Raw genomic sequence first — 22813 nt, forward strand, 5'->3', positions numbered from 1 at the left:
CTTTTATGTGACTGGCGAATTGGTAGTTGTGTTTTTGGGAACATAAGACTCGTCTGTTTCTGTAACTATATTGATATGGAGACCTCCAAATGCTCTAGGTTTTGTTTATGTCTTACGGTTAATTGACGGGCAATTCAGAAGAGTCTAGCATGAAAACTGATCAATAAATACCAATTTGAACGGAACTTGATTTCATGTAATTGACCAGATGATAAACCCAGGAGTTGTAATGGAATGATTTTATGGTCTGCGACATGGATTATTTTTATCATATTTTATATTCAAAAGTCACATTCAGAAAAAAACATTTAGCGAATGTTGCATATTGTACATGTAAGCTAAATTAATAACATGATAACATGAGAAAGGTTGAAATATAAATACATGTATACACAAAAATTTTCGCGTTCGAATTATGAGGGGTTGCGTTTAGTAAAACTCTTGTGCTTGATGTATATAATACGTTAAAACGACAAGGTTAATAATGGAAAATTGCTGAATCAAAAATATGTTCTCCATAAAAACAGCTTGGCAATAAAACAAAAAAGTGTTCAATTCATCCGAAAACATTTGTTTTTAATTTCCTGCAGAAAATCTCGTAGTCTGTTCCAATTCAAAGAATATCTCCTTCATGGCCAAAAAATAATGATTTATGTAACAGTATTTGTCACTTCTGACTCGAGTTAATTCCAAGAGATATACATTTTTTATGCTTTGCAGCACCTCTTTCGAGCCAAAAACGCATCGTGTAGTTTTGACAAAGAATTGGCCCTGATAGTTGATCTTTTTCTATAGATCGTCGGATAAATAGAGGAGATAAAAACTTGTTTCTATAATGTCAGCCCATGGATAATTGTTAAAAAATAACAAATTGTTTGCATCACAGATGTAAAGTGTAGAACTCTACAAAATGTATAAAACTAATGATCAATTGCAAAAGAACTCTCATTTTATCTAAAGAATTATTATGTTATTCTTTCAAATAGTTTTTAATCAGATGCAATTTCAGTTGTTCAATTCATTACAGTTTTAAAAATGAACATGCATAAATAAGCATAACAATGCAAAGTAATGCCATGTTATGCCAGCATTACATTATCTTTAGGAAAGTAATGCATTACATTTCTATTACTTGTTATGCTAAATTTGTGGCATTACATATTACTAGAATTACTTTGAAAACATGTAATGCATTGCATTGCATTACCATTACATTTAGCCCCAAGCCTGACCATAATTGAATTAAATTTAATGAGATCTAATTAAAGAATCGATTGTATCAGGAAAAATGACAAAAAGTGGACAACTCTACCCCCAATAGTTGACAAAAACTTGGATAATAACTGTAATAGAAAATGAGACTTCTTATGTATCTTGTGTGTGCATGGATCCAGCGGTATCCACCACTGTACACATAAATCACAATTTTAAGTTGGGCGTTTATTGTTTGTGTTTTATTCTATACATAGGTGTATAAATGATCGCCAGGTAATTTTAGACTTGCAGAAGAAGCCGAGTGGTTTGGCCGACGACGTTTCTGTGATCACTTCACGTGTTAGTTTCTTGTCTATATCACGTTTATTTCTTGCTATTAATACTAGGAACCTAGTCAAATATTACAACAATGATGAAAATATTTTCTTAGAGAATGGAAATTCGGTTTTAAGATTCTTTCTTCGTTGAACAAAATAAAAAATAGCCGGGGAGGTTCTAGTATTGCTGTTTACTTAAAAAAGATAATTGATAACAACAGTTAATGTTAAAAACCTTTCTGCCTTTAGAAAGTTGGAAAATTGGTATTCAGTAAGTCAAATTGACGATGAATCCTGATCTTGCTGTATTAATCTATACTCCTACATTGAAATAATAGACTTGAATTTTTGGGCTTTAATACATGTACCGAGAAATCGGAAAAGTACTGTCTTTTGTTTAATATATTTTAAACAACATTGGTACTTGAAGATTACCAATTTGTTTTTAGTTTTTCTCAATCAAGCTTTGCTAATTAATAATCAACGAAAATTCCTTTAAAAAATCCGGAAATCATCTGGATTTTTTTGGATTTTACAATCTTGCGCATGCGCATTACATTCACGCTAAATCACGGGAAGCTCTTTACTTTATGTTTCCACAATATCACATTTGCATGGATTAACAAAGACACGATATTATAAATACGTGTAAATTTTCGGTGCAAATTTGTCATAAATTCTGTTCATCAAAGGAAGTACGGGAGGTAACTATAATCATTTAATAGTGCATTTAATATGAAAAATCCCGAGAGTTCCGAATGTTAACATATTGTGTAAATTCGAAGTGAGTAAAAAACATTTGTTGTATTCTTCATATAAGTATATATAATATATTCATAAATATGAATTAAATTTTTTGATGAAAGGTATTTTTACAGCATCAAAATGGTTTGTTATGAATTAATTTGACTGTAATATTCAATGCAGCTTCATTAATTTTCTCAAAATTATTTAGGAGCGATTATGCAATTTTCTGCTACATTACGGGTATATTGGGGGATTTTAACTGTGGTGAAGGCCTGTCCCTAGATACAGTTAGATTATTCTACTATTCATTATGTAGGCTTAAAGCTTCGTTATGTAAATGTCAACAATAAGGTGTGTCATTCGTAAATGCCCGATATCATATGCAATATGTCAACCCGTGCACGCACGGGTCAAAGTTTAGTTTTAAAATTAAAAAAACAACATAGTTACAAACAATTTTTTTATGTTTTAATTAATTGAGAAGGACGTTTGGCGTTGATCATAACGCTCCTCATGCAGAAAAGAAATCACAAATAATGTTCCATGTTTTCTGAAATAAAATGATATAGTGACCATGCATTGCACATAAAATTAAATTACAAAATCCGCTTATGGCTTGATTTGTGTATATTATTTTCGCAATGATTGCAACCGTGATACCCAATTAATGATAGCACGTTATATTTGCCTAAAATAACCAGCCAAATCTGCAAATTATATTTTCAAGAATAATGTATTATCAGTTCAAAAATATTCGATTCTTACTTGTTTGTATTACCAATTAATGTGCTGTATAAGTATGGATATATCGACATATTTAGTTTTCATTTAACTTTGTCAATTTAACAATTATTTCGAGACTCATTGAATCGCAGTGGAAGCAACTCTTTCAGTTTGTTTGCTATATCGATTGAAATACAACGGTCTGTACTCTGCAAAGCCGAGGCACCGCCAAGTTATTGATCGAAATGTCCAACGAAGTCTAATGATAGGATCAGAAAGAAAACATGGCGTACTGGAAATCTATCTGTACTTCCTTCATGGTTCTCATCGTTTTGTTTCCCAAAACGGATGCAACCGAGGTACTACAGTTCTGTTCCTTCTTTGGAAACCGTGGACCAAAACCCCAATCAAATCTCCGCAATTGTTCTTGGTTTCAAACGAACTCCTGCTGTATGCAAGAAGAGATCGATGCAACATTTGGGAAAGTGAAACCGTTAATAGGTGCATCTCCGGCTTGTCAAAGATACACCAACTATCTGATGTGTTATATTTGTGCCCCGTATCAAAACAGGTTCTACAAGTTTGAGAGACTGACGGTATGCGAGGAATTCTGTGATGATTGGTTCGGGGCGTGCAGCTCAGCCATTCTGAAGGGTGTTGTGATCAAGGATTTATACAACAACGGGAAAGCGTTCTGCAAGGGCCGTTCTTTCGAAGTGGATATGTACGCGAACCAGAGGTGCTACAACTTTGACTCTAAACTAGACAAAACGAGCATTGGGAGCAGCGCCATTGTTGGTATCGAGTTGTTTTGTGGTCTTTTAGGATTAGCGTGGATTTTAAATAGGACTTGTTATTGATTACCTAGTTTGTATATCGCTTAAAACATCGAATATTGACTTTGCTTTTAATTAGACTTGCACATTTAAGATGCCAAATGTTATATAGTTTTTATTTCAATTATAACGAACTGATATTATTATTATTATTAGACATAGTGATCAGAATATAATTTTGTAGCAATGTTAGCCTTTTCACATTTTTGTGAAACAGAAATTTTATACTGTTAATAATAAACTAATTTTGTATAAACATTTTTTTTGAGATTTCTTCAATAAGGAAGTTTATACTATTCGTCTTAAACCTGTTGTAAGATCATTTCGACATGTTTAATATATTGATCATGTTGGTCATAATGATACCATTCCAGATATCTAGATGGGCAGTACTACTTCCAGTTTTTAAAAAATTAGTTTACAGTACTCTTCATTGGACTTTATAAAAAAATCGTTTCGTTGACGCAGTTAGAAGTTTAGATGCATTTGTTATTAATTTTAAAATAAAACGAATCCAGAAATCATTTATAAAATTTCGTATAAAAACGACAGAATCATATAAAAACTTCTATTCCTGTCATAAAGAATAGCCCTGGAATGCAAAAACAATCACTGAACTGACTTTCATCACATAATAATCGGCTGAACTTGTCACTCAAATATTTAATTTTGTGACGAAATGCCCGGCGGATCAATTTAATTACTAATCGGATTACATTAACTACAAATATCTTTGGCTCGCTCAAATCGCTGACAAATTGAAGAATTTCTTGGAATAGCATATTCAGAATACGGCATGGTACTACGATGGAAAAAAAGGAATGTCGGATGTTTCGAAGTGACACAGCCTACCTTTTGTACCTTCGCCAACAGAAGAGTCTACCCAGTAAAGAAGGTGAATTAATTAAATAGAGTACGAGTTAATTAAAAATGTTTACATGTTGTTTAAATAATATACAGGAAAGGATAGAAATCTGAAAGTCAATTCTAAAATATTGTTGTTTTTTTTAATTTAAAAATATAGGAGATCAAGTGACTGGTTTTTGTTTGGTTTAAAAGTTTGTCGGATTTTTTTTTAAATTCAGCAAATGGAATTGATGTTGCATGCGATGAACAATGTATAAGGTAATTATCTTTCAGAAATTAAAAGACAAACAGAGAAGAAGAAAGACATTTTGCTATATAAGGGCGCTTGTCAAAAGTGTGGGATTTCTTGTGTATCTAGATTTAAGCATCAAATTGGATCTACCGACATTGATTTGTCTAATTCATGTCTGAACAAATTGGAACTGTTGGCCATATTATACACAATAAAGGTATGTTGAATTATTTTCATTTTAACATCGTATGAGTTAATTAATACTGTGAAAGTTAAGGACAACCTATGAGTAATGGGCAAGATCTATCTTAAGACCAAAATTTGTCATAGGATCTCATCATACAAATGTAGCTGTTTCAGAAAACTGACATGTGGAATTTGTATATTCTTTTTTCATTTTTGAATATAGACTGGTCATACGATACGCGATCTAAATCTTTCTGGGACAAATATGGACATTTTATCGAGCCGATATCTCTCAAACTTCCTCAAACACAACAAAACATTGAACAACCTCGTGAGTTTTTGATAACAACAATTTCTTTTCGTTGACCATATAAAATTTGACTTTATGAAATTAAACACATTTTTGAAAAGTATGACCATCTCTAAATGCACGCCGACAAATTGAATTTGGTAAATAAATCATAAAGGAATTGGTAAATCAGTATGGTCGTATTAATATTTTGTTTAAATTGTTCTAGAATATTTCAAAATGTTTAGTACATGGGGAAATCTTGAAAACTATTGTCGCTGCACTGCTGACGTCACAGGTTCGAACGCTAGATGTTGGAAGTAAGCAAACATATCATTTCAAGTTTCGTTTATATGTTCTTCTTTGCTTTATCAACTTATAATGGATAAAATAATTTCAAAAAGGTATTAAAGGAAAAAAAACATGAAATATTATTTTTCTTTAAAGGCTTGAAATTATAATTTTTTATTTCATATCCAGAAAACAATATTCAGGATCGCGACAACAAAATGGTAGCTTTATTAATTGTAAGTATCAAACAAACATTCGTGAAAACACGCGCAACATTTAGCCTTTCCTTTTTATGAAATGTTTCTGAAAACCCACATGATAAATCAATCAATTGTATTCATGTTAAAAAACTGTAGTATCACGTAAAACCTCCTAAAATGTTCCATTATTTTCAGAATCATAAAACATTGAAAGAACTTTATCTGAGTCACAATAAATTGGAAACAAGAAACACAAGACCTATAGAGTTATCCTTTGGTAAGAAATAAATTAATTTTCTCTTAAACCAAAGATGTTTGTGTTGGTATAATTCTGACGTAAAGTTAAAACTCTGCATTCGACATTCTCATATCTGAATATTATTTATTAACTTATTTTTTTTCAGCCTCTAGTTCGCTAGAGATTTTAGATCTCTCATGGAACTGCATTCGATTTACGGGAGCAGTAGATATTTCAAGAGGTTTGATGGTACGCATGCGCTTTGTAGTCAAATGTAAAGACCAGCTGCATGTAAAATTTTCCCAAAACGCTTTGCTTGAACAAAAATGTATAATTTCTCATGGGTTTTTTTTTGCAGCGCAATAAATCATTGCTAAGACTCAATTTATCTTGGAACGGATTTGGATTTGAAGGTTGCGTAGCGCTTGCAGAAATGTTAAAATCAAATAATATTTTGACAGAACTTGACCTTACAAATAACCGGATTCATCCGCCAGCATTGATAGCTCTCATACGTGGATTAGCACAAAATAAAACGCTTAAGTTACTGAATGTAAGTAAAGAAAGCATGCTTGATGTTATACCAAGATCAGATCGTCATAAAAAATAATTGAAGGCAGAAGTTGTTTTCATATTAAATAAAACATTAAAACACATATAATTAGCAAAATAAATGTTGATTTTCGTTTTTGCAGCTAAGCCTCAATCCTATACCAGCATCATATTCCTGCATCTTGTTTGGTAATATTTTGCAGAATACATCTTTAAATCACTTGATATTGAAGGTATGATGCAGTGTACATGTAAAAACACATATATAAGGGCCCCCTTATTAATTTATGCAATTTTATAAAGCCTTTTAGAAATGCCTATAAAAGTTTCATGTACATGTATGCTTATATAATGTTGTTTTCATGTAGAAAATGGTCGTAAATGGGGAGTTTGTCGAACTTCTTAGAAACGTTCAACAAACAAGAGATGTTCAAGTGGAGTTTGAAAAGCCTCTTCCTGTACCCTCCCTGGACCATCAAACAATGACTAATCAGGTCAGGGCGCCCTGGTTATTTAATCTTGACCCTCTCGCTCTTCTGTTTATGCTGAAAGAGAAAAACAGAGCGCAAGACTTCTTCAATAAGATAAACAGAGATGGCGACAATGTTTTATCTTATGATGAATTTAAGGAGTTGTTCAAGGTAGGCTTATGCACTAAGCGTTTAGGTCATTGCAACAGTTGTTGAGTATTTCGTTTTTAAATTTATACAAGCAAAGAAATAGAATTAAAATAGCATACATTTTATTTATTAAAATACAAAAAATAAACTATTTTGAATAATTAGTCAATAATATTCAAAGTAAAAGAAGTAATGAACACCAACGAAAAAAAGTGTTTTGCATATCAAAAAACAATTAATTATTAATGAACACATTAATATGGTAAAAAAAAGTGAAGATAAAAAATATTTTCTACATACATTTATAATATATCAAAAATACAAGAACACCAAATATTGCTCTTCAACATAAATAAACTTTTGTTTATATGAAGTCCAAGTGTTGATCAAGCAATGAAAAATGTTATATTTTCTCTTTTATATAGCGTGCTGGTGTCCCCGTCTCTCAACTAGTTCTGGATAAAATCATAGAGTTTTTGGACAAAAATAAAGATGGGAGCATTGATTTGAGGTACTCTTGACATTTTCATAACACTTGTACTTAAAGTTTTTGTTCATTAAATTGATACGTATATATGCGCTTATTTGCGTCAATGAGAATTAATGACATTGCTATTTGTTTTCGTCACAGTGAATTCTTGGATGGCGACAAAAGGATGAAGAAAATCACAAGAGGCCATGCAAAAGAAAATTTGAGAAGGGAAAGTTATACTAAGTATTCTCGATCGTTCAGAAAAGCTAAGATTGATGCAAAAACATTTCGACTAGACATTGAATCCAATCAATAAGCACTACTAACATCTCCATTTGAAATGAAGTGTGAATGTAATTCATTCCTGGAATTTGTTGATTATGGAACAACTCTGACCTCGACAGGTACAGATGAACTCCTGAAAAAAGGAATATGATCATAATGAAAGATATTTTGTTAAATAAGAAATTCCATTACATTCTGTAACTTTTATCATTATTAACGTTAAGCGGCCCAATTTGATGTTTACATACCTTCTTCTGTCCATCTGTAGAGCTTGGTCGGAAGCTCGTACCATGATTACATAGGTTTCACCTCTATTTAAGGTTCCAGAGCAAATAATATTAGCATTTGTATTTAACCGATCTTGCTCTAACTTAAATTTGGCATTCCCGTTGTTTGAAACGCTCTGGACATCAAATAAAATATAACCGTCATATCCATCATCGTTATCCGTGGCAGATACCTGCAAGATTATAAGTAAATTTTTGTAGCAAAGTGTGTTGTATATGACATTGATATTGCAATTTTCTAACCATCATATTGGTATCAATGAAAGCCTGATAATAAAAGTATGATTTTTTTTACTTGTTTGTTTCTCTCATAATTTCGTGTGGTGTTTAAAAAACTGAATTAAAAATAATGATTAGAAAAAAATGAATTGCCTGAATAAGTTGTTTATCATTCAATGAGTAGTCTCCTTCTTTGATATTAACAAAGTAAACGGGTGCAAGAAATCTTGGCGAATTTAAGTTTGTGCTACATTTAGAGTCATTCAGACTGCGGTTCATCACATTAACAGTCACTGTTCCTGTGTCTGACAAACCACCATTGTCTGTTGCTGTGATTGTCAGCTAAAAACGAAAAGACAAATGGATCATTAGTGGCTGATCATCATTATAATAACAACAGGATTAACAAGGTTTTCTACTGAAAATTGAATGTGTAAGCAAATATTTCATTTAAAGTTTACGCATGATGCAAAAGTTACCGGAAAGCTTTGACATCAAATTAATTCTAAAAGGGGAATCAGGAAACACAACATACCAGATACCGCGGTGCATCATCAGCTGTAAGGCTGCTGATCAGAAAGATCCTACCACTTGTTGGTTCCAGTCTAAACAGGGAGGATGCTGTCGCGTCAGTTACCATGGAGTAGGTCACCTGGTTAAACTCGGGCTGGATAAAGAAATTAATCGTCTCTTAGTTACTTGACACATTCCACTATCATCATACATGTACATGTATATAAGTTAAATATATGAATGATTGTATCACTGTAATCTTCAATCTACAAGTGTTTTACCCTGCCATCATTGTCTGTAGCGGTGTAGGTGGTGACTTCAGAGCCACTGTTTCGGGTGTTAGGAATGGTGACTGTGGTTGTCTTGGGAGCAGGGAAAAATGGAGCAGTGTTTCTGATCACCGCCATTGTAACCCTGCTGGAGTCAGATAAAGGTGGCACTCCGCCATCTTGTACGTTGACAACAATCTGTATAATAAACAACATTATGACATCAATGTTATGTACATGTAATTCAAGAAGATAATTGTAATTTGAAATTTTTTTTGTAAGACATTCAATTCATATCATACAAAACCTTACATTGTAACTGGTAACCCCTGGATCTTCTTGAAATGACCGCGCAAGGGTTATTTTTCCATTATCAGGGTTGATGTAGAACCACTGTAGTAAGTTTGGGTTTTGAACTGTTGCACTAGAAGTTACCGAGGTAATTCTAAATGTTATCCGACTGTTGGCAGTATTCTGTGTTTTAAGGAAAAAATGCAATGAAATAAACAGATGATAAAACGCATAACGTTATGATCAATACGAAAGCCGAGAAGGATCATTCGAGATTCGAGATTCGAAATACGAGATTCGAAATACGAGATTCGAGATTCGAAATTCGAGATTCAATATCTAAATTAACCAATCAAATCATGGATCTGAAACCTGTATCCTAGCAACATCAAACTGTTCTAAATATAGATCATTCGTACATGCTCTTGCCTACAACTAAATGTCTTAATAACTCTTATATAGTGGTTATTTCATGGTTAAATTAACATTGATGAATTAACCCCACACAGTATAAACAATTTAATTAGAAATAACACTGTTGGCTTTGCGAATCTAAGTGGTTTTGTTTGCCCTGTATGTATTTCCCCCCGAACAATTTTAACCCGAAGTGTATTCGCCCCAACTGTGTAAAAATTGGCTCGCGAAGAAAGATCTGTTTAATCTAAATGTTTTAGCTATGAAACGAAACTCAATGAAATAATCGACATATCAAAATATAGGTTATGATAAAGTTTTAAATCATAGAAGATATAATGATTTACAACCTCGTAGACAAAAATCCAAATAAGAATAGTGTATTGTAGGGTATGGCAATGCCATTGTCGATATATGAGAGAGAGAGAGAGAGAGAGAGACAGACAGACAGACAGACAGACAGACAGACAGACAGACAGAGTTTTGTAGTGTCAAATTCAGTTTTGATTTAGAATTTGAAATTGATTTGATTTGTTACAAGCATATATAGACAATAATTAAGCCTCTAAAAGGAGAAAAGAGAGGAGGTAGCTAGGGTAGGGCAGACCAACAAGCAAGCTTTAATTTTAACGGTGTTAGCGCACCTGTGAGTTACATCGACTCTCTCTCTCTCTCTCTCTCTCTCTCTCTCTCTCTCTCTCTCTCTCATCACCTAGCATTTCCTTTTCCGTGAGGGGGTTTGGGGTATTTGTGATGTCTTACATTAGCTAGCGAAAATGATAAAAAAAACATGAAATTTTCTTTAAATTGTGTGCGGATGTTGTACTCCAATAATCTGTTTTCAGTATATACATTTCAAGAAGGGGGGGGGGGGCTATAAAGTCCTAATTAGTTTGCCAATTATTCTGTCCCCACTTTGTTTTCTCTTCGTTTTCCAGGTTTTTTTTATTTGGCTCGGCAAATTAATATAAAACGTTTTGTGTAGCTCCATAACGATGCACTGTAGATAAATTATGAGTAGTTTTACTTTTGATAAACAGGTACATATCCGTACTTGATTTTTAATTTGACTCTTATAATCGGATTTAATATTCCAATTAATATAGGGTAGGGAAGAGTAGACGGGACTTTTTTGCGCATATCCTACTGTACCATTCATTCAACACAGGTATTAGCACTCATCGAGTTCGACTTGCTTTCCTTTTTTTCATCCACTGGATTTAAAGCTATTAATTTTTGAAAATATTTTGAATTTATGGCCTGATTATATATAAATAAGAGCTGCGCTGGTGCATCTATTTAGTACCCAAATGGACCAAAATATAACCAAATGAATCTAAAAAAATTGACAAAATTAGTTTTAAACTTACGACTCATTTTCAATTCTAATCGGGTATGTCCTTTAGAAAAATCTTGAACCACACACATTTTAGCAAATAAAACGACAATTGTTTCATTTTTTTATGGGGAGGGAGGTGGTGCCGGTAAAGGACATGTATTGCTTGTGGCAGTTGTGCTATACTCTCATTTGTTATAATAGGTAATACTACATATTGATATAAAATGAAAGTTTCAAATTACACTGTACATAGCTTCTATCATGCATTTTGACCCGTGCGATAGTTTAAAACAATTTTCAAAGCATTTAATGTAATTCAACCGATCATTTTTGAAATTTAATTTTCTGGATCCCCGCCTGATACGTCCGCCTTCTTGTATATTAGAATTACATGTACGTTGACCATATGTACACATTAACTTAATCGGCTATGTTATGGGACGATAACATTTTTTATCAATGTTTTTGCAGGATATGTAACAAATAACAGTCTATTTATTGGTTTTTGCACTGATTATTTGAGATAATTTGCCGCCATCTTTTATGCATTCCACACACCACTCACAGTTTCTTTATTTGGTGTTCTGTGTGTATGGCGACAAATTGGTAAAAGCTTCATCCTGATTACATTTGATCTGGCTAAGTGTAATGTAGTAGTATATTAAATACACACACCTTTGTTTGCAGTGCTTATTTACATCCTTAGAGATTTACTTACAAAAAAAGTAAACATTTGTATGACTCATATGTTATTATTGTCAATTTTGGTGCGGGGAAGGGGGGGGGGGGTAGGAAACTACAGAGAAACTTAACTTGGCTGTGAAACATATGCTTTTAATCTTTCTTATTGATATATCAATGAATGAATTATAACAAAATACATGTACAACAATTAATTTTGAAATATTAATGCACAATCAAATTTTTAAAAAGTTTTACAGTTCTCTGCACAAGAAATCGGCAATGTGAACAAATTGGCACCCTATCATCCCTACCTTTAATTGTAGAGAGTAGGTATCCTTCTATATTGAAAACAATTCCAAAAGTAAGACTCATAATAGGTTGTTTACTGAGGAAAAGGAAAAAAAATTGTATTTATTAATAATTCCGTATAATGTGATAATATCTCAATGATTTGTTTATAATCATAGTACTAGTGTATCACTGTATGCATACATAAAAACGATAAGTAATGCTTATATTTATTAGTGAAACAGGACAGGTTATTTATATTTAGATTATTTAGATACATGTACTAACCTTCATGCGGGGATCTAAAAAGGAGGGGGTCAGGGGATCTGGACCCCCTCCTCGGGAAAATTGGAGCTTATTAAATTTACATAGTAAAAATTTTTAAAATTGGCCTAGGACCTCCTACAGAAAAAATTAGCTACGCTTATAAAGTTCTCTACCATAACCGCATTTTTACACAAAAGGGGTGAATAAACCCGGGTTTTAAACTATAACTGGTGGTGAAATACCCCAGGGTTCAAACGCATCAGGTGGAAATGCACCAGGGCAAACAAAATCACTTAGATCCGCGAAGCACACTGCATTATTACTAGTCTACTTAGATATTCTGTGTAAAAGTAAATACACATAATTATTTAGTTAGGTAGGGAGAAGTGAACATAGCATTTATTAAGAGCTATAATGACATTTATTTGTAGGAAAGAGCATGTACGAATGATCTTTATTTAGAACAGTTTGATGTTGCTAGGATACAGGTTTCAGATCCATGATTTGATTGGTTAATTTAGATATTGAATCTCGAATTTCGAATCTCGAATCTCGTATTTCGAATCTCGTATTTCGAATCTCGAATCTCGAATGATCCTTCTCGGCTTTCGTAGATCAATGTATAAAAATCGTTGTAATATATTTACATCTACCAAGTATAATTTCCTCTATTTCTTACGGAAAATTATAGTTAATTCATAGCTCTATAGAAACAGCCAGACTGAAATGTACACGCCCTATTTATCGATTGGTCGAAATTTACAGCGGCTGAAAGTGAAAGGACTGAAGTTGACATGCCCCTGTTTATGAATTGGACTGAACCTACAGGGACCTAGGTTAAATCACGGACTGCACTGAATAATCATGATGATGCCAGACTTAAAGTCTCACAGGAGACGATTTGGCTGTTTCTTTTAGCTAACGTACATTAACAGTAATTGAGTGAATTTTACTAACTTTTCATAATCAATTTATTATTTAGTTAAAGATGTTAATATAAACAACAAAATGCTTTCTTTGATGATTCATGCGGGTTATGAAGGTAGCGATCATAACAGGAAAAATTTATATATTCATGTATTTACCTGCATTGTCGCTACCTTCATAACCCGAATGAATCACCAAAGAAATCATTTTCATGTTTAAATGTTATCACTCTCTGAACCTACCGGAGCATCAGCATCTGTCACAGTGATACTGGACAAAAGCTCTGTTCCCACAGGAATGTTCTCCAGGAATTGCAAATTGGATGGCACAGCCTGAATCACTGGAGGGTAATTGTTGATGTCCTGAGAAGAAAAACCACATCATCAATCAACACAAAAAGTTTGACCATTATGAAATATTTATATAACCTGTTTAAGTGGGATGTGCGGCCATCTTGTACATTTGATGAGAAGAATAGAAACGATTCTTGAGCTGGCTTGTGTCTGCCCGAAACTGACCAAAACTGTTGCCAAAAGATGTAAATTTTTTAAGCAATAAATATGAGATTCGCCATGTTATTAGTCCCCTACCGGTTTCACCGGAGGGGACTATAGCTTTCCTCTGCGTCCGTCAGTCCGTCTGTCTGTCTGTCCGTCCGTCTTTCTGTCTGTCCGTCCGTCCGTCTGTCCCACTTCAGTTTTCCACTGTTTTTTTTTCTCTATGGGTTTGACGAATGACATGAAACTTGCCGAGTAGCTTCAAAATGTCAAACTACAGATCAAGTTTACACTTTTGTAGCGTCTGGTTGACATATTTTCGAGAAAATTAATTTTTTATATTCAAATTTTTTAATGATCGGGTTCGTTATCGGGCTCGGTGTGTATCAAATAAATTTCTACAAACCGGTAGGGGACGTGTATTGCTTATGCAATACTCTCAGAATGCTTGTTTTGTTTGCAAATTATGTATACACGAACAGGACATTGCGTTTTTATTCACTTAAAACAGCTGTCGAATTGCGCAGCTACAGACTTATTTTGAAGATTTAAAAATCTGAAAAAGTATGAAGGAGATTTATTTGTATCCTCTTTACAACTATTTGTTGAGAAAAAGTTTGAATCTTGCACATTTATGTTGTAACTTTGCCTAAAAACAGGGTACCCTATTTTTTAGCAGTCGGCATGGGATTTATTTTTAGAACATGATAAATCCAGTCTATACTTAGAACTCCTGTGTCTATGGAGACATACTGGCGTTATATTTTAATAGAAAAAAAAGTCAATTCATAACAATCCGTGTTGAATTTAATATACATCTCTATATCTATCCCATGTTTGTTTAAAACTATAAATTAAAGTAAATTCTTTTTAGAAGTGGGGCAGACGTCTAAAAAAAGTGATTGTTTTAAATTTTAACGGTATACATTAAATTTCAATAAAAATATATCTTCAATGTACTTTTACAAGCATAGACAAATATATCTTGTGGGAATTAAGGTCCATTTTAAGAATAAAGTACCTTACTTTAAGGCAAAGTTACAACATACAAAATGTAAATAAGCAAGCTTACACCTTTTTCTCAACAACTGGTTGTAGAGAGGACACCAATTGACCTCCTTCATATTGTTCAGATTCTTAAATCTTCAAAATAAATCTGTAGCTGCGCAGTTCGACAGCTGTTCTATGTAATTAAAACGGCAAAGTCCTGTTCTTGTATGCACACTTTTCAAACAAAATGACATGGATGGCTTCATATTTATTCCTTTTACATCTTTTGGCAGCAGTTTTGGTCAGTTTCGGACAGAAACAAACTAGTTCAAGAAATGTTTTCATTCTTACCATCAAATGTACAAGATGCCCGCACATCCCCCTTAAAGGCATTTGTTTACCTCATCCACAATTAGGTTAGTTAAGATACTTACCTGTATGTTGATAGTGACTGTTGCTGTTGCAGAGAGAGCACTAGAAGACTCTCCCTCGGCTGTTGTCACTGTGAACACGTAGCGGCTCTTTGTCTCATATTGCAGAAGCTGGTTGTTTGTAATAACACCACTGATTGAGTTTATATTGAAAACACTGAAATCTCCTGTACTGAATTTGTAAGTGATGCTATCAACTGTGTCCTGATCTATGGCCTGAACAAACAAAATATCATCATGATTTTGCAATACATGCATGCCAAAACCATTTACAAACATTTTCCATAATACTGAATAAACACATTCACAAATCACATTTATTCTATGGTTGAGATAATACAGACTTTAAAACAAAACCCAATTAAAATAAAATTTGAACATTAATATTTAGCATATAATGAATCTTTTATCATGGTTAACAAATTTGATCAAATATGGCAATAGCCAATAAAGTTAATAATACATACCAAGACTTGAGCCACAGATGTCCCAGTTGGTTGTCTCTCTGGAATAGAGCGTTCTATGTTGGTCTCTGTAAACAAAGGAATCACGTCCTGCACATCCTGAACATTGATGGTGACGGTGGCTGTTCCTGTCCTGCTGCTAAAACCTCCATCGGTGCCCAGCACCAGAATGACGTGTCTTTGCTTAACTTCATAGTCTAATGCTGTCGCTGTTGTGATGGCTCCAGTTGAAGTGATGAAAAATCTGGTGCAATATCAGATGTCATTATTGAATTTAAAACCACAGAATTTGATTAAGGATGACAGTTACAAAGATTCAAATATTAGCGCAGCAGTGCTGAAGAAAACCTATACATGTACTTACAAATTTGCAGAGTCAGTTGATGAATATGGTGATATCTGATAATTTACAAGGGCATTAGCTCCTGTGTCTAAATCTGTTGCCTAAGGTAAAAAAAAGGAGCTCCTTTTGTACTCTTTTGTACTCTAGAGTATATAAAAATTCTTAAAGAGCCTTGAATCAAAATATTGAATCTTCTATTTAGATACTTATATTAATCAAATCATACCGTAACAGTTCCTACAGGTTCATTTGTTCTGCCCTCAGACACACTAAATGTGTAGGACGTTGGTATAAAAACAGGGTTGTTATCGTTGACATCTTGTACAATAATTGTAAGTGTTGTCTGTGCAGTCTACAAGGAACAAAGCAATTCGATTCCATCAACTTTGATGTTTTATGAACTGGAAAATCTCTTTGACACTGATTTTTCTTTTATCTTATGAATCAAAATGAATGCATTGAACAGTTTTGAGGAAATGAAATGAAAAAAAAAATTAATGGATAAAATGTTTTTTTTCCATACCAATCCTGATTGATCCTGAACTTGAATATTTAGCGTATATTGAGGTGTTCCTTCCCTATTCAAACGTCTTGCTGTTCTTAGTTCACCTCTAAATTACAAAGCATCATTTCAAATGTTTACACATTATCTACATATACACGCAGATGATACTCATCAAGCTGTAGAAATCATAAGCATCATTGATCTTAAATTTGTATCTGGTACAAAATAGACTTACGTTGTTGAATTGATTATGAAATCACTGTTAACATTTCCAGCAGTTATTGTAAAGGTTAGAGGTAGGCCCTCTGGATCTCTGGCCTGTCAAAGAAAAATGAATTTGCATGTACATTTTTTAATATCAAATCAAATCATTTACAGCAAATCTACATGGAAAGAGATTTGATATATAAATTCCTCCCAAAGGATCTACCTACAAAGTTGAGGAGATAGAGCAATAAAAGCTTAATATTGTGTGCACAGAAGACAAAATAAAGCATTCTAAAGAAGTTTGGCTTTGAAACAGTTTTTTAAAGATTTTTTGCAATCTTAAACTTTTGTTGCAATAAAAGATCTACCAGAAATATATGTATGCATCTATATTGATAATAGAAAGCCTACTTTTTAAAGAGACTTGGTAAATTTAACTTTTAATTAATGGTAGAACCATTATTACAGGAGCTTGGACTTTGGGTAGTTGTGTCAAACAGCAATGTCACGTATGTCTGTCTATTTCATTGCTGCCCACTCAGTGAAAGCTCATTGAAATCAACACGATTTGTCTGACTTCTGAGCTAAGACTGCGCAATCGGTGCATATTTCACTTGAATCCAGCATCATTTTTAACATGTTTTGACGCAAGAAGTGATAGCTACGTCCTACGGAAAGTCCAAGGCCTTGTAATAATGGTTCTATTTGCTAGAAGACTTTCTTAATGGTGTACAATCATAATTCTATGAAATGTAGCTAAATCTGTATGCCATCGTGAAGTACATATAATAGGACTATAGCTGAAAATGAAAAAGCCAGTGTCTCATTTTGAGAATTTGAACTGCCCAATGTCCTACCGATCATCCACGAACAGGTATGAATGAAGCCATGCATGTTAAACTAGGCATGAACATGTAAATAACTACCAGCATTAAATCATTCTCGCTATAGATACACACCATTGTGTGGCTCCAGTGATAATGTTAAAGGTAAATGTTACAAGTGACACTTGAACAATCTGCGCTAAAATGGACAACAATTTAGTTTGACTATCTCCACGTTCTATAATTTTTCTAGAGATTAGTTTTACATTATTTTATTAACAACGTATATGCAAACCCAGAACACAAATACATAACTACAGATAACATTAGTACATGTTAACAATTACTGGCGATATGTAGCATTGTTATGATTTTTACAATTGAAGTTAGAATTCCATGTTAAAAAAAAAGTATTAAAGTTCATATGAAAAAACCACAGAGGTAAATGTATTAGTATTGTAATTGACTTAAAAAATATTTTGTGTGATATATGTAATATTATACATACTGGAACTGTCCACAAAGAAGAGGCTATTGGTACTGCCTCACTGACAGAGATTGCAAGGGCGGCAGCATCAATGACAGGAGGACGTGTTCCCAATGGGGTCACGGTCACTTCTACAGGTACTGAGGTACTCCTAAAATCACATACATACGAAATATCAAACTTTGAGATTGCACAGTTTTGCATTCAGTTTTCAGTAATTTATCATCATTTTGTGCTATTACTGTCAATGCAAGCAATTTACATGTCTACAGTGACAGTCAAGAAGAAGTGGAATAGGAAAATGGAGCATGGTGGGTGGTGAGTAGGGGAACCAGGGCAAGGGTAAAGAGTCAGTAAAGGAAAACAAAGTCAAAAATAATGTTAACTGTGTCTTCTGAATAGCAGTCTTTTTTTATCTTGAACCTTGATATATAGAAATATGCTTTGAAAAAACAAATGCTTAAGTTTCCACTTTGAACTCACCTTCTTTCTGCAATAGGCTGTCCTTGGTCTGTAGCTTGGACCATAATGACATAGATTTCCCCTTCTGCAACAGTTCCCACACAGCTGATTGAGGCCTGTCCTTGTTGTGAGCTTGGCCGAATGGTGAACTTAGAAGCCCCATTGTTTGAAACACTTTGTATGGTATATGCAATATCACCAAAGGCACCACTATCATCATCTGTAGCTTTGACCTTTAAATATTAAAAATTGTACTACAGAAGAAAAAAGTTTTAAATAATACCCAATTGTCAGCACAAACTGACATTTTCATTCCTTGCTATATATATATATATGTACATGCTTTTAATAATATACAAATTGTTCAATATCTGAAGGGGTTATCTTTATTTCACTGATTTGAACTTACATCCAAAAGAACTTGGTTGCTGGTAGTGTAGTCCCCTTCAACAATTGTGTCAGTATACCTTGGTGCCTCAAACACGGGAGAATTGTCATTCAGATCTCTGACATTGACAGTGACTTGTACACTTCCACTTCTTGGGTTCTGTGTTCCTACTTCAGTTCCTGTCACCTGTGTGGAAAGTGGAGGAAATAGATTATATATTGAAAGAAAATCATACTTTGATAATTTACCATGTCAGTTTAAGATACAAATCTAATTCATCAAAATGTATCATTTTGTAAATGAACGATCTTCACTTAGTGCTGTAACAAATTCTTTTAACTTACCGTAAAAGTGACCACAGGATTAGTTTCATAGTTAATAGATGCTGCAGCTTCCACATATCCTTCACTGTTGACTCGAAACAACGACGTTCCACTAACTGTGTAGGAGTATGTTCCAATCTCACCAGATATCTTAAATAGATACAAGGGACTTAAAAGCATTTACAATAATTAAGATAAAATTTTGTATGATCAACAATAATGCATTAATCTTCTCACACAATATATATTTTAACAAATATACCAATTTAATTACATTTCCAGAGTTGTAAAAAAAATCAAAGAGCAAATATAGCACTTGTGCAGAAACTAAATTAATACCGGTACACTAAATTTGTATGTTTAAAGTCAAATCAAGACTATATACTTGTTGCAATTGTCATTTTCTCTCAAAGTTAATTATCATAAACTCTATTCAATATAGGCATACAAAAAATTGTTTGTATTCCCGTCAACAGAAAACTGACATCACAATTCACACAACAGATCCTATATCTTTAACACATAAACTTCTCGGGGATTCCTTAAAGCAAAACATACCAGATCTGGATCAGTGACTGAGATTTTCAACAGATTAGATCCGTCACTATTCCTTGGTATTGTTCCTACAGGAGAGTTTTCATATATGAATCCTTGGAATGGCACAGTGAGAACTGGGTTATTGTTATTGGCTGCAGCAATAGTCATCTTTATTGTCGCTCTGTTGGAATATCTGTTAGTCAGAGTTTCTCGAGCCTACAGTAGGGTTAAAATGGAAACATCATTTATGATTTTATTCTACAATCAAGCACTCCAAAATAACCAGCATCATCATACTGAAAAACAACTGACCTCAATGAAGAGTTCGAGCTCAGGAACCTGGGATCTATCCAAGGGACTGGTCTGGGTTACAATAGCTTGGTACTGGTTAGCTGAACCTGACACTTGTTGAGTGGTAACCTGGAACCTAATCTGGTAGCCAGTTGGAAGAGCTGTGGTCAAATAAAGAATATTGATGAATATTTCATTTCTCTTTCATTGAGTTAAAAGTCTGTACACTTCTAGATAACTATTAAAAGTTATACATGTATTAGTTGATCCTGTTTTATGAAAAATGCAAAAACATTACAAGACTTAGAGAAGTAGGTATTTGAGGTAGTAGGGTTTATTGAAGTGGTTATACTAGCTATATATACACTGTACTAGCTATACAAATATTCAGTAAGAGCATGCTTATCAGCTGAGCTTGTTTGGTATCCTTTACAAAAATACTACTTGAATATCAATATTTGAAAGTGTTCTAGATGGTCAATTCAACAGAGGTTCTGAATGTTTCCATGCACTGAACAGACTTCCTTGAAATACCATGATCAAAGAAAGATACAGGGGTAAATTTTGGGAATAAAATAACAAACAACATACAATTCATTAGTGCATGTGTGAAAAAATTCCCCTTTTCTCTTTCTGTATACTTACTTTGTTGTATAACACAGTTGATAGGTGCATTGAGAGTATCCCTGTCCTCTGCCACAATATTCACAACAGCATTTGGATTACCAGAATTTAGTGGTACAGGATTAAATACAAGTGTACTACCCTGATAAAATAGAAACAAATGGACATATCAAAACCGGGGGGCAGATGAAAGTTCTAATTTTAATTAGATGGAGTCGTCCTGTTGCATTGAAACACAGATTAAATTGCTTCAATATAAGAGGAAGAGACAACTTGCTAAAAGAGTTAATAGACTTTTTTGTTAAAAAGATTCTGATTTTGTTTTTGAATGTTAAGCTTTAGGTGTTAAAGCTTAGTTTAACTTTACATATATATCTAGATTTCTAAAAATACATGTATCTACATAAACACCACAGAGATGTTTTAATTATTGATTTGTTTGATATGATTATTCTACTTAAAGGGAAATGCATAGTTTCCTGATAGTTGGTTAGCTGTAAATCTTGATGATTAAGTTTTTCTGAAATATCAAAAAAAAAATTACTGTCGATCCAGATGTCACACTAGTTGAATAAATTGGGTTGAAACAGACATTGTCCACCTCAACACACCCGGTGTACACAAACTTGGGTCCCAGATCATCGACATCATTGACACTGATTGTTATGGTGGTGGTAGCTTGTCTTCTGTCAGCAGGATTACTGGCTTTATCCTAAATAAAATGAATCAGAATTATTCTATATTGTTCTAACGATTAAACAGTTGTACATAATTTAGTTAGGTATTTCTTGTCATTGTAATAAATCTTTATAATTTACATTGACTCATCACTTGCAAACTTAAAAAGTGTATGTGTCAAAACACTTTCAAGAAAACCCATCTGAAGCTAATATTGATAGTGCAAAACTAAAACAAAAAGATGTCTTAAGAAACATTAATATATAATATATATATAGAGCATAACAATCTTATCATATGCTTCAATCAAGTTACATTTGAAAGTTTAAAAGATTTAGAAAAAAAAAATTAATAACAACCTTCTCTTTTTATTAAAAAAAATCTTTAGTGAAGAATACAGTTTAAAATATCTTAACATATTTTCAATTATAAACATCAATTAAAGACTGACAAGAATAATGATTATACTTACAGTTGCAGATATTGTAAGAGTATATGACTGAACAGACTCAAAATCTAATGGTTGTCTGACAACAATTTCTCCTCGTGATGTTATCGGGAGTAGAAATCTGGTGGAACCATCATTCTGAAAATCAAACAGAAAAATATTATTCTGACTATTTCCCTACAAATACCACTGCTTGTAACATGTTTACATAGAACATTTGAAGCATGTTGAAATCCTACATTGTGAAAAAGTATGATTACTTACAATACTACCATCTCCAGCAACTATGGCAAATTCTATCTCTTTGTTTGATCCAGCATCCAAATCTGTTGCTGATATCCCAGAATACACTGTGGTTCCAACAGGAGCTGACTGTATTTTTAAAATTACCATTAAATTCAAATTTATACACAAGTGAAACAGCAAATACTGACGGATGAAAAATATGATTTCTTTGAACAGAAAAAAAAATGTATTTAATGTCAGTTGATTAATCACAACCATATCTGACCTCATCAACTGAAGCTGTGTACGGAGCATTAACAAAGATGGGCGGATTATCGTTGATGTCTCGAATCTTGAGTTGCACAAGGAAATACTTGGTTTCTGTGGGACTTTTCTGAAATAAAGTCATCAAACAATTACATCTACGTTGCTGATTGTATAAACAAACTTACAAGAGTTAGTGAGGTTGAATAATTCAATACTAGTATCTGCATGTTCATAACGCGCTATTTGACCAAGCA

At 33.3% G+C, this 22813-nt stretch overlaps 3 protein-coding genes across 5 annotated transcripts in view; 2 read left to right on the top strand and 1 right to left on the bottom strand.

The window, feature by feature from the left end:
* The first annotated feature begins 3182 nt into the window (after nt 1-3182).
* Nucleotides 3183-4094, top strand: LOC128167722 (riboflavin-binding protein-like). The gene has a single exon (XM_052833600.1). The coding sequence runs from the start codon at nt 3287-3289 to the stop codon at nt 3860-3862; it is 576 nt and encodes a 191-aa protein (XP_052689560.1). The 5' UTR covers nt 3183-3286; the 3' UTR covers nt 3863-4094.
* Nucleotides 4095-4222: 128 nt separating this feature from the next.
* LOC128167720 (leucine-rich repeat-containing protein 74B-like) lies at nt 4223-8101 on the top strand. Of its 2 annotated transcripts, XM_052833598.1 has the most exons (12): nt 4223-4733; nt 4979-5154; nt 5347-5454; nt 5642-5732; nt 5893-5939; nt 6099-6180; nt 6308-6390; nt 6500-6694; nt 6837-6926; nt 7062-7334; nt 7739-7824; nt 7945-8101. In XM_052833598.1, the coding sequence occupies exons 1-12, from the start codon at nt 4646-4648 to the stop codon at nt 8099-8101; spliced, it is 1476 nt and encodes a 491-aa protein (XP_052689558.1). In that variant the 5' UTR covers nt 4223-4645. The 2 variants fall into 2 exon arrangements, with proteins under 2 accessions (XP_052689558.1, XP_052689559.1); XM_052833599.1 differs by lacking the exon at nt 5347-5454.
* The window catches only part of LOC128167719 (protocadherin Fat 4-like), a 35321-nt gene continuing 19867 nt past the window's right edge, over nt 7360-22813 (bottom strand). Inside the window, exons 5-27 of one of the 2 annotated variants that reach the window (XM_052833597.1) lie at nt 22579-22686; nt 22332-22439; nt 22092-22205; nt 21486-21653; nt 20963-21083; nt 20339-20478; nt 20151-20242; nt 19188-19284; nt 18800-19011; nt 18338-18467; nt 17034-17116; nt 16817-16904; nt 16520-16645; nt 16315-16394; nt 15954-16194; nt 15490-15702; nt 13811-13930; nt 9671-9832; nt 9371-9556; nt 9112-9243; nt 8730-8918; nt 8319-8530; nt 8065-8203 (exon numbers count right to left, since the gene is read on the bottom strand). In XM_052833597.1, coding sequence (XP_052689557.1) covers nt 8164-8203; nt 8319-8530; nt 8730-8918; nt 9112-9243; nt 9371-9556; nt 9671-9832; nt 13811-13930; nt 15490-15702; nt 15954-16194; nt 16315-16394; nt 16520-16645; nt 16817-16904; nt 17034-17116; nt 18338-18467; nt 18800-19011; nt 19188-19284; nt 20151-20242; nt 20339-20478; nt 20963-21083; nt 21486-21653; nt 22092-22205; nt 22332-22439; nt 22579-22686 — 3162 coding nt within the window. In that variant the 3' untranslated portion in view covers nt 8065-8163. Of the gene's footprint in view, nt 8204-8318; nt 8531-8729; nt 8919-9111; nt 9244-9370; nt 9557-9670; nt 9833-13810; nt 13931-15489; nt 15703-15953; nt 16195-16314; nt 16395-16519; nt 16646-16816; nt 16905-17033; nt 17117-18337; nt 18468-18799; nt 19012-19187; nt 19353-19510; nt 19640-20047; nt 20243-20338; nt 20479-20962; nt 21084-21485; nt 21654-22091; nt 22206-22331; nt 22440-22578; nt 22687-22813 lie in introns of those variants that run through there. The other variant, XM_052833596.1, reaches the window with a different exon arrangement.

The sequence above is a fragment of the Crassostrea angulata genome, chromosome 10 (assembly GCF_025612915.1).
Source record: "Crassostrea angulata isolate pt1a10 chromosome 10, ASM2561291v2, whole genome shotgun sequence".
Taxonomy (NCBI): domain Eukaryota; kingdom Metazoa; phylum Mollusca; class Bivalvia; order Ostreida; family Ostreidae; genus Magallana; species Magallana angulata.

What these genes read in the sequence shown, in the direction of transcription:
- LOC128167722 (XM_052833600.1), top strand. Translation starts at nt 3,287, where the DNA reads ATGGCGTACTGGAAATCTATCTGTACTTCCTTCATGGTTCTCATCGTT.
- LOC128167720 (XM_052833598.1), top strand. Translation starts at nt 4,646, where the DNA reads ATGGAAAAAAAGGAATGTCGGATGTTTCGAAGTGACACAGCCTACCTT. An exon ending in GAGTCTACCCAGTAAAGAAG is followed by an intron (nt 4,734 to 4,978) that starts GTGAATTAATTA and finishes ATTATCTTTCAG; the next exon opens with AAATTAAAAGACAAACAGAG. An exon ending in GATGGGAGCATTGATTTGAG is followed by an intron (nt 7,825 to 7,944) that starts GTACTCTTGACA and finishes TTTTCGTCACAG; the next exon opens with TGAATTCTTGGATGGCGACA.